The 10,659-nt window shown below is 30.5% G+C and overlaps 1 protein-coding gene across 1 annotated transcript in view; it reads left to right on the forward strand.

Annotated features, from left to right (window-relative positions):
- The window catches only part of LOC106478222, a gene marked incomplete at its 5' end in the record, with an annotated part of 87,069 nt that overhangs the window by 70,399 nt on the left and 6,011 nt on the right, over positions 1–10,659 (forward strand). The window contains 5 exons of the mRNA XM_013938748.2: positions 2,464–2,565; positions 3,717–3,855; positions 5,539–5,688; positions 6,513–6,736; positions 9,538–10,486. Of these exons, the coding sequence (XP_013794202.2) occupies positions 2,464–2,565; positions 3,717–3,855; positions 5,539–5,688; positions 6,513–6,736; positions 9,538–10,486 (1,564 nt within the window). The remainder of the gene's footprint in view (positions 1–2,463; positions 2,566–3,716; positions 3,856–5,538; positions 5,689–6,512; positions 6,737–9,537; positions 10,487–10,659) is intronic.

Here is a 10,659-nt window from a genome sequence, read left to right on the forward strand (position 1 = left end):
ACAAGGTAAGTAATGTATGCCTGTACTATAGCTTTGTTTTTCAACCATCAAGGTGAAGTGTAGTTGATCTAATGGTCTTGTACAAGGTAAGTAATGTATGCCTGTACTATAGCTTTGTTTTTCAACCATCAAGGTGAAGTGTAGTTGATCTAATGGTCTTGTACAAGGTAAGTAATATATTTCTGTACTATACCTTTGTTTTTCAACCATCAAGGTGAAGTGTAGTTGATCTAATGGTCTTGTACAAGGTAAGTAATATATTTCTGTACTATAGCTTTGTTTTTCAACCATCATGGTGAAGTGTAGTTGATCTAATGATATTGTACAAGGTAAGTAATGTATGTCTGTTCTATAGCTTTATTTTCAACCATCAAGGTGAAGTGTAGTTGATCTAATGATCTTGTACAAGGTAAGTAATATATTTCTGTACTATAGCTTTGTTTTTCAACCATCAAGGTGAAGTGTAGTTGATCTAATGATAACTTAAAGTATTGTCTCATTTTTGTAGTTTTTCATCAGCATGTGCTTTATTTGTGTAATAATAGTCATTCTGTATTATTTGAAAAAAGGCTATATTCCTCATGGTATAGTTTAGTTGGCTCAATAATGCCATGTGGTATAATTATTTTAAAATTATCTAGTAGTTGTTAGAGAGAGACTTCAGGCATTTAGCTGTGAAAAAAAAGGTAAGTAGAACATAATGTAAGATATAAAAAAAAAAAACCCGTAATAATTGTATTCTGTGATGAGCTGTTTCTGGTTATTCAAGTAGAACATATGAAGTATGAGTATCAAAACCTGAGAATTGGTTATTTTCTTTCATGGGAAAACTTTAAGACTTCATTATCTAGTCCTCAATGTTGTTGTATAATGAATGAATTAAAAAAGGGCCCATTTTATAGTGACTAGACACCTTGTCTACAGGAGTGGGAGGGATTTCTGATATGCATTCAAGAAGTAATTTTATCTGACAGAATTTTTTTTTCTTCAGGCAAGCTAATTTTTTTCTTTAGCTTGCAGGTATATTGTGACTAAATAACATGCAATTTTAACTAGGTTTGAATTCAAGGAAACACTTGAATGTTGTGGAATAGGATATTAGTTATGACTGAAGTTATATGAATATTATCAAAATCTTGTCTATGTGTTGAAATTTATGTGCGTTTTAAGATGTATCTGACTTTCAGTTTATATATTAGATATTATTTATGTTTGTGTGCTATTTGTATAAATTGAGGAACTAGGCAAAAAAACAAGGATTGACTTTTATACTGTGTTAATATGATGCTTTGTGTGAATCATTAATACAACTGAAGATAATGTATTACAACAAATTTTGCCTTGAAACGTTTTTGTGAATAAAGTTAATGTTAGATATCAATTCATCAATATAAAGTATGATGACTTGGGTATTTGTGTGAATAAAGTTAATGTTAGATAACAAATCATCAATACAAAGTATGTGACTTGGGTCTTTGTGTGAATAAAGTTAATGTTAGATATCAAATCATCAATACAGTATGTTGACTTGGGTCTTTGTGTGAATAAAGTTAATGTTAGATAACAAATCATCAATACAGATTATATTGACTTGGGTCTTTGTGTGAATAAAGTTAATGTTAGATAACAAATCATCAATACAAAGTATGTTGACTTGGGTCTTTGTGTGAATAAAGTTAATGTTAGATAACAAATCATCAATACAAAGTATGTTGACTTGGGTCTTTGTGTGAATAATGTTAATGTTAGATAACAAATCATCAATACAAAGTATGTTGACTTGGATCTTTGTGTCAATAAGTTTAGTACATGGACATATCTGGGACTTTTACACTATAGCATGCGGTCTACTGAGACTTTTACACTTAGTTAAATAGACAGGTCAAGGCAGGTCAGGTGGGGTCTTCTATCATCCCTCTGGGGTAGGGTAATAGGGTCCGGTGGGTCTTGGTAGACTACGGATACTGCGGTAGACTGCACGCTATAGTAGCACCAAAACATGTATGTAAGAGATCAGCTTTTACTGTGTAAGTCAACAGCCTACAAGAATATATGTTATCTGTGCTTAAATGCAAACACAAATTTACAGTTTTAATAAAAATCACTAAAAACATTTAGATTAACTACAATGTTAAGTTTACATCATAATACGTGCAGTTTTTTGTGAAATATAAAGAGGGCAAATGTGCCCCCTCTTACCCCTTCCTGTGGATGCCCATGACTTAATATGAGATAATAAAAAAATTATTACAAAGCATGCTGATTGGAGATTTGTATAAATGAAGGTAGTCTTAAATCAGAAATTGTAATGTAGAGTTCACTGGTGTATTGTAATGTAAATAGTGAAGTAGTCTTTGTTAGAGTTAAGCATAGTAGTTTGTTAGCATGTATTTCACGAGTTTTAATAAAATTAAGGTGACATCATAATCAAAACTAATCTGTCATCATGGATTTTTTGTTTAGGATTTAACAGCCATAGGTGTCAAGAAACCAACCCATCGTCGGAGACTAAAGGCTGAAATTGACAGGCTAAATATATCGGATTGTCTTCCTGAATACAAACCTGTAAGTTGTACTTCATGTGTAGAGGAAAAGATCATAGCACTTGAGTATTTTGTTTTACTGAAAGGAAACATATATAGTGATGTTTTGCTGCATTTAATTATTCAAACAATTAGTTAGGAAATAAATATGTTTGGCAGATTAAAAATAATTGAAATTTAGTTCTAAATTGCCTATTATATATGCAAACACACTAAGAAAGAATTAACTATAAAAATTGTTGCACATGTTGTTATACAGCTTATACTAACACACTTTTTGAGAGGGAGGAGCTTGAATATGAAGGCTCATAAAAAATTACTGAAATATTCTGATGTTCATTGGTTGTGGCTAGAAGTGTAAATTGTAATTTTGATCTTATTTATATGCATTTGTTTTGTTAGAAAAGAAGTAACCCTCTTTTACGAATAAAAATACAGAATGTGATCCAAATCTTTCTGAAAGAAAAATTATGGTCGTCTTTATTATTCATAGAAATTAGATTATTTTATGAGAAAAAAATTTACACTTTATAAAAACGATACTCTCACCTTAGGTAAAGGTGTCAGTAAAGCATATTGTAGACAACTGCAAGTGCTTACACAAAATTAAAGGAAAAGAAGCTAAATTTAGTCCTTGAGCATTTAAACAAGGAAGCATTTTAAGTTAAATTTAATATATTCTAGCTTAACTGTAGATTAAAGATTTTTAATTTTTTCTACCTACCAAAGGTCTCGTTGTATGAGTGGAAATTATTAATATATTTAATTCTTTTGTCTTGTAAGGTATATTTTGTAAGAGTAAGATTATCCTGAGATTAGCAACTAAAATCCTTTAGACCTGAATACATAATTGTAGTTAAAAATAATGATTTATTTTCATTATGTTTAATTAATGGAAAAATTTCAGCATATTTTTTTGTGGGCTGTTTTTGCTGCTATTGTCATTTTAGTGCAGAGCTTCACAATTGGCTATCTGCACTCTGTCCACCAAGGGGAATCAAACCCTGGATTTTAGCATTGTAAGTTTATAAACGTAATGTTAACCCACCTGGGGACTTTTTTTTGTGTGGAGAAAAAATTAAATTAATGTATCATTTTTCTAGTGAACATTTAGCTGTCCACAGCAAACATTTTTAAGTTTTGTGTTTCATTAGTTGACACTCTCCTTATTAGGATACTTTGTTGGAATGGCTTCAGTTACTAAAATTGGAGGAGTACTATGAAACACTCTGCCATCAAGGGTATAACACTGTTGATCGAGTCACAGAATTAACATGGGAGGATCTAGAAGAAATTGGAATTCAGAAACTTGGTCAGTTTTCCTCTGTTTTTCTCTGCATCTGTCTCAGTTTTTGTTTTCATTGCTTTATTTTTTAATGGACTGGATATATACATTGAAACAAAAAATAATCTTTGGATAGAATGTTTTTTATTTCCTTAATGACTAGGAATTATCAGTTATTCTGAGTTACAACATTCTGCAGTGAGGTTAACCTTTTGTTCAGAATAAAAAATATATTTATAATGTCTACATATTCAAAATATTTTTTACTGAAATTAATATATAACTGAATTGCTATGGTAAGTTTAGAAAAGATAAGGTTATATTAACAAAAATACTAATTTGTATACTTATTACATCTAGATTAAAGAAATGGTATCAAGGCCGAGAGAAGTACTGTTTATTTGAAAAATTGTCTGAAAAGTTTTTATATGATCCTTTTTAGTTTCACACATTCTTTTGGGGTCATGCACTGACCATTATGTAGGGTAAAGATCAAGTGTTGAAAGTGTGAAGCATTGAAGAAGTCCTTATTGATCCTTAACATCAGATGAAAGTATAATATAAGATAACTTAGAAGTTTGTATTTTTAGCTATTCAGTAAATGCTTTTCTTGAAGTCTTTGTATTGTCTAAATATTATTTTTTATCAGTGTCATTTTGGTTTCACACAAGAAAAAAAATGTAATTGAATAAAGTAAGAGAATTAAACAGGAATGGAAATCTAAACTTTTGTTCTACTTTTGAATGATGTGAATAAAAAAAGCTGAATTATCATTAGTGATAAAAAGCTAACTATTAGGCCTAACATTTTTTTAGGTGCAAGTATCCTATATATCAGTGCTTCTCAACTGGGTAAATGGTTTACCCTGGAATTAATGAGATCAGAATCGGGGTGAATGAGTATTGTCAACTATACAACAAATTCAAGAGCAAAAAAGTCACAACTTTTGTTATTTATTCTAGTTGTAGTTTGATATATATATTTAAGTCATAATAAAGAATTTGCATTTTAATTTAGTACATTTTTTTTTTTGAATTGGTATGAGTGAGCTGTTGTGAAAAACTTATAGGAGTGAATGATATTAGAAAAGGTTGAGAAGCACTGTTGTATATATATATTAGGTTTTTTTCATAACTTAAGTTAATAATGTACAGCTCAAAGCTTATAAAAAAAATAGTGTTATGAGAATTTTTGGTTTTAAAATAAGGCAGTGATCCATATAACTAATCTACATTGCTGTAATTTAGTTGAATTTCGTTTATTTTCATGCCTAATATATTTTAACAGTATCGAACAACAAATTAAAACTAGTAGCTTATAATTATATAGAGACCTAATTATTTAATAAATTTAAGAGCTGTGTGTTTTAGACTTCATCATATTAAATTCTGGATTAGCTATCTTATGTAATGAATAGAAAAATAGAAACAACTAGTATTATGATATAAAAAGTTTGAAGTTTGAGTAATTACAATAGAACTAAGGTATGAAACTAGACTAATCATATATGTTCATGTTTTAATATTCATCAGTTATTGTTTCATCTAATTATTCTCATATACCATGATAAGTTTCTGGTATACAAGTGGTAAAATGTAAATGGGACAATGCATAGTAAAAATAGAGATACTGTACAAATAAAAATATTATTTCTATGTTCAAATACATAAAACAGATTATTAACCTCTCTAATCTCTTTTGAACTTAAAGGTCACCAGAAAAAGATTATGTTAGCCATCAAGAGAGTCAAAACCATCAATAATGGAATTTGTTATCCTAGTCACATGCGAGACTTCCAGCAACATAGTTTGGATATAACTGGTGGAGTTATTGGTACTTTGCCTCACCCTACATCATTAGGTGAACTAAACAGTTTATTGCCATTTATCTTCACATTTCTAGAGGAGTTAAAATGGGTTTTTCTGCTATATTTCCAATGGGAGTGAAGGATATGTCATGTTTTTTATTCTTATATTCTTCCTCTTTTGGTGAGACAAGACAATTTTTTATTAATTTCAAGTAAATTCTCACAAATTTCACCTTATTATTTATAATGATAAAATATTAAACTCTAAGCAAACTGTGTGTAAATAACTTATGTTTAAAAATTATTGGTTTCAAGTCTGTAGAAATGTTAACGAAAATTCACTCATTTGAAAATACCCTTAGATTCTGTTCATAAGGGGATTGTTAAAACCTCACTAATTTTCAAAATTTGTTAATGTTCTTCATTTCAGGTTTTCTATTGTTTTGTGAAATACAGCAAGTTTTACTCTACTCTAAAAAGATGGAAAAATGTTTATATATCATTTTAAAAGTATTATCATATTTTGTGTTAGTTCATTGTTAGTTTTATGAATCAGTTACCCTGTCACAAACTTAATTTTACTTTATTGAACCCTAACTTATGATATTTGATCATCAATAATGTGAAATTACTGCAAAGTTAACTTACATTTGCAGGATTTTGAGAGTTCTTAAATATGAATTGATGTTAACTGCAGTGTTATAGTTTTTATATTGTCAGTATTAAACAAAAATGGAGAAGTTCATCATATTTTAAGGATAAATATTTGATTGTTGAATTTATAGTTTGAAAAGTTAACTTCAGTCTAGTTAATCTTACAAAATGGCAATTTGTATTTTTACACCCTTGACCTTACCAAATGTATTGATATTTTCAGCGCATACCGTCCAACCTGTTCCTTCCTATCCCAGCCAAGAAATTGCCATCACAACTTCTCGAGCTCAACTGTCACCAACAGCTGAAAATACTAGCATTCCCGAGTTGAAAACCTTCCAACAGTCTCCACCTAAAGATGAAAGTATATTTCTTCCTGGGCAGAGATGTGAATTCTCTTCACCAAATCATCTGGCATCACTTTACCAACAAAATCTTACAATACAGGTAAAGATAATTCAAAGTATACGTGGCTTCACTTTATAATCATAATATTATAATACAAGCCAATAAATATCTTTTTGTAAAATGAGATAGCTTCATTTTAATGAGCAAAATGTTACAATCAATGAAATCAACATTACAAAGCAAACTAGTTTCTCTCTGCAAATATAATTGTGCTTTGTAGGTAAAGAAAGTCTTTCAGACTAAAACGTTTCTCCTTCTAAACTCACGTGCAGGGCTTCACATTACCAAGAATATATTATGATGTAAGTAAAGAAAATTCTCAAGGTCAGATTGTGTCATATTACCTAGAATATATTATGATGTGGGTAAAAAAAAATTCTCTGGTTAGATTGTGTCACATTACCTAAATATATTATGATGTAGGTAAAGAAAATTCTCAAGGTTAGACTGTGTCACATTACCAAAAATATATTATGATGTAGGTAAAGATAATTCTCAAGGTCAGCTTACTTCATGTTACCAAGAATATATTACAATATACATAAAGAAAACTATCAAGATCAGCTTGCTTCACATTAGAAATAAAATATATTATAATACAGGTAAAATACATTACCTATGTCAGTTTACTTTAAATTACAAATAATTCCCCCCCAGTGGCAAGTCTGAAGGCATAGAATGCTTAAAACCAGATTTTAATACCTGTGTAAGGCACAGTACGGATAGTCCATTATTTAGCTTTGTGCTTAACTACAAACGTAGAAACAAACAATTACAAATAAAATATTATAATACAAGTGAAGATAAACTGCCAATGTCACCTTGCTTCACATTATCAAGAAACCATTATAAATACAGGGTAATTATATATAAAACTTGATGTTTAAAATTATTATATTTTTAAAGTTACTAGTTGTAGGCGAATTAAATTTCACTAGAGGCAACAAGATAATAATTTATTCAGTAAAGTTTGCACATAATAGGTGTTTCAAAACATTGACAGTATGCTTTTAATCATTAGCAATCAGCATATCAAGTCCATCCTTAAATGAAGCCATCCCAAATTAACATAATCTGTTCTGGACAATGAAAAGCATTTTATTCAAATTACTGATCTTATTGTTAAAAGAGGGATTGAAAGAATTGAAATACAAAGTATTGCTAGTTCATGAGAAAAGCAGTTAAGGTTTGCATAATAATATAGTTTTCAAAACACCCAAATTTAGTTTAGTCGTTTATATATGAGCGTCCTCCAGTTTATTCGTCTATATATGAGCGTCCTCTAGCTTTGTCATCTATCTATGAGTGTCTTCTAATATTATTTCACACTTAAAATTATTACATAATGTTCAAAACACACCACCCTTCCCTGCATGCTTTACACAATCCATCTAGTGCACGAGGACAATGGTTTTCCAGTGCCCAATTCAACAGCAATCCATAGGTGTTGCGTCCGGTAACTAAGTGTCAAAACACCCAAATACTGTGTCCAAATTTTTCTAAATAAAACTTGCGATTCTCTGGTGAAATTTTGTTCCCTTAAGACAAGTTGTTTTTCATAAATAATTATTTTAAATATATGGAGTTTATCTATAATAATTCTATACATTGAAAATAATTTTCCAAGCAAGATATACTAACTTCACTTTATCATAAGGTGAAACAATACAAGTGTACAGATGTATCTAAAACAATTCTCTTCTCAAAATCAAATGTTTTCATTTACTAACAAAGTGCTATAATAAAGGTGAGGAAATTCTAATTAATTAATTCAGTTGATTCGCTTTACTAACACATTACTACAGTATAGCAAAGATACTCTCTTTTTAAAGTCAGTGATATTGATTTTATCAACAGAGCAAAAATCCTTCAAATCAGTTTATGCGACTTAAGGAAAACATTATAGTAGTACTAAAGAAATCCTACTTTCTAAGTAAATTAATTGAGCTTGTTCATTAAGCATTACAATGAAGCTAGAAATTTCTTCTTGCAAAGTCAAATAATTTTAGTTTTTCAAAAAACATCTAAAAAAACTTTGTTTCAGTCTTAGTTAGCCCCACTTTATCAACAAAATGATTCGATCAGATTAAGAGAATATGTACTTGAAGATACAATTATTAAACTTTCTTAAAGTAATGATATATAGTCTTTTTTTAATTTTATCAACTAAACCTGACGTACTAGGTAAAGTTAGTTGGATTCTCTCTCTCTCAACAACTTATAACAATATATTATGTAAGACTCATGGGTGAGAAACATTTGATTCATAGACAATGAACAGGTTTTACTCCATAATGAAATGTATTCACTGCAAGCTTTACTTTACTGTGACCATTGTCATTAAACTGTTTAGCTTGATGAGGCTACAGTAAAGTTTTTGTAAAAAAAAAAAATATCCATGAAAAATCAGCTGGTATCAGTTTATAAGCAAAGCTCCATTTTATTTTAAGCAGTGATCTGAAAATCGGCACACTTCATCTTATTCATAAGATTTTATAGTGGCAGTAAGAGAGTTAGTAATCTCTGGGTACATTTGTTAAATCCATTTAGTTATGAAATGTTTGATGTAGTTTGGTAACTCACAATTTTAACTTCAAAATTTACTTTTATAGTTATTTCTTCTTCAGTTGGAATTTAATATAATATTCTCACTTGTTTGACTGTCATATTTTTAAAAACTTTAATCTTGAAATGCATCTGTACTCTCTCTTCTGTTAAACAGTATTTGAACATTATTACTTCTCAAGGTTTTAAGTTGTGTCATTTTGTTTGGAACAACTAAAGAAACTTGAAGTTAAAAGTTAGAAAAAGTCATGTATATATTTTTTTTTACTTTTTAGGTGAGATCTCCCAATAGAGGACATTCTTTAGAAAGCCTAGACATGGAAGATTCTATTTTGACAATAGCATATCCACACTACATTCAATCAGATACCTGGTATGACACTGTGAGTGCTTGGAGACATAATGGCTATGATACTGACAGTGAATTGAGTGTTAATACCAGTGGGAGTTACAATGTTTATGTTAGTGAAGGTACTCCAACATTGCATAGACCCAAGGGAATGGTAAAACCACGCCCGGTTGCCAAAATAATTGCAAAGACTAGACAAGAAGAGATGGACAACAATGAAGTAACTCAGTACATAGAAAGAGATCCTAAAACAGCTTTTAAAAGTAGTGATCACAATATAGATGGATGGTCAAGCTTAGAGGGCTCTCCACGACATATAATACCTGGTAGGACTTCTCAACTGTATGGGACATTGAAAGCAAAAAGAACACCACCACCACCTCCAAAAAGAACCAATTCCATGAGGTGTGAAACTAAAAGTGATGACGATTTGGATTCAATGCAGGATAAGGCTTTTGCTACTTGTGTACAAAGCTTGAGGTCTCGATTTGATCAAGCTACAAACAAGCAGAATGAGCTTCTACCTCCACCATCCTTACACCAGGAAAGACTACAGTCACCCACCACTCATTCAGAGGAATTCCCACCACCCCCATCTCCTCTCCCCTCTGCTCTAGAAGATTCCAGGATAGCATCTGTGACTAATGGGATGTTCAGGTCATCAGGAATACAAATTGCTTCCAGTGTCAAGGACTCGGTACAATCAGAAGAACTTAGAACTAATTCATTGTTTCGACAAAGAAGAAAAGATTCAGCAGATTCTAACTCTTCTGCCTCCAGCACTGACTCCAACTCTCTGCCATTTGCCAATGACAATGCTGGCACCATTAAACAAAAAGTCATCAAAACAGATTCAAGCCAGCTGGATCAAGATGGTAGGTTGACTGTTTCATAATAGACACAAAAAATTTTAAAGTGTATGCATAAACATTCTGGATATTCATTTCAGTAACAATTCTTCTTTTTTTTTTCTATGTATACACCTGGAAAAAGTTAAGCACCCCCGTGTTTTTCAAGTGATTCAGATTCGACGTTCTTGTGACTGATT

This window comes from Limulus polyphemus, unplaced genomic scaffold, assembly GCF_000517525.1.
Source record: "Limulus polyphemus unplaced genomic scaffold, Limulus_polyphemus-2.1.2 Scaffold191, whole genome shotgun sequence".
Lineage (NCBI taxonomy): Eukaryota > Metazoa > Arthropoda > Merostomata > Xiphosura > Limulidae > Limulus > Limulus polyphemus.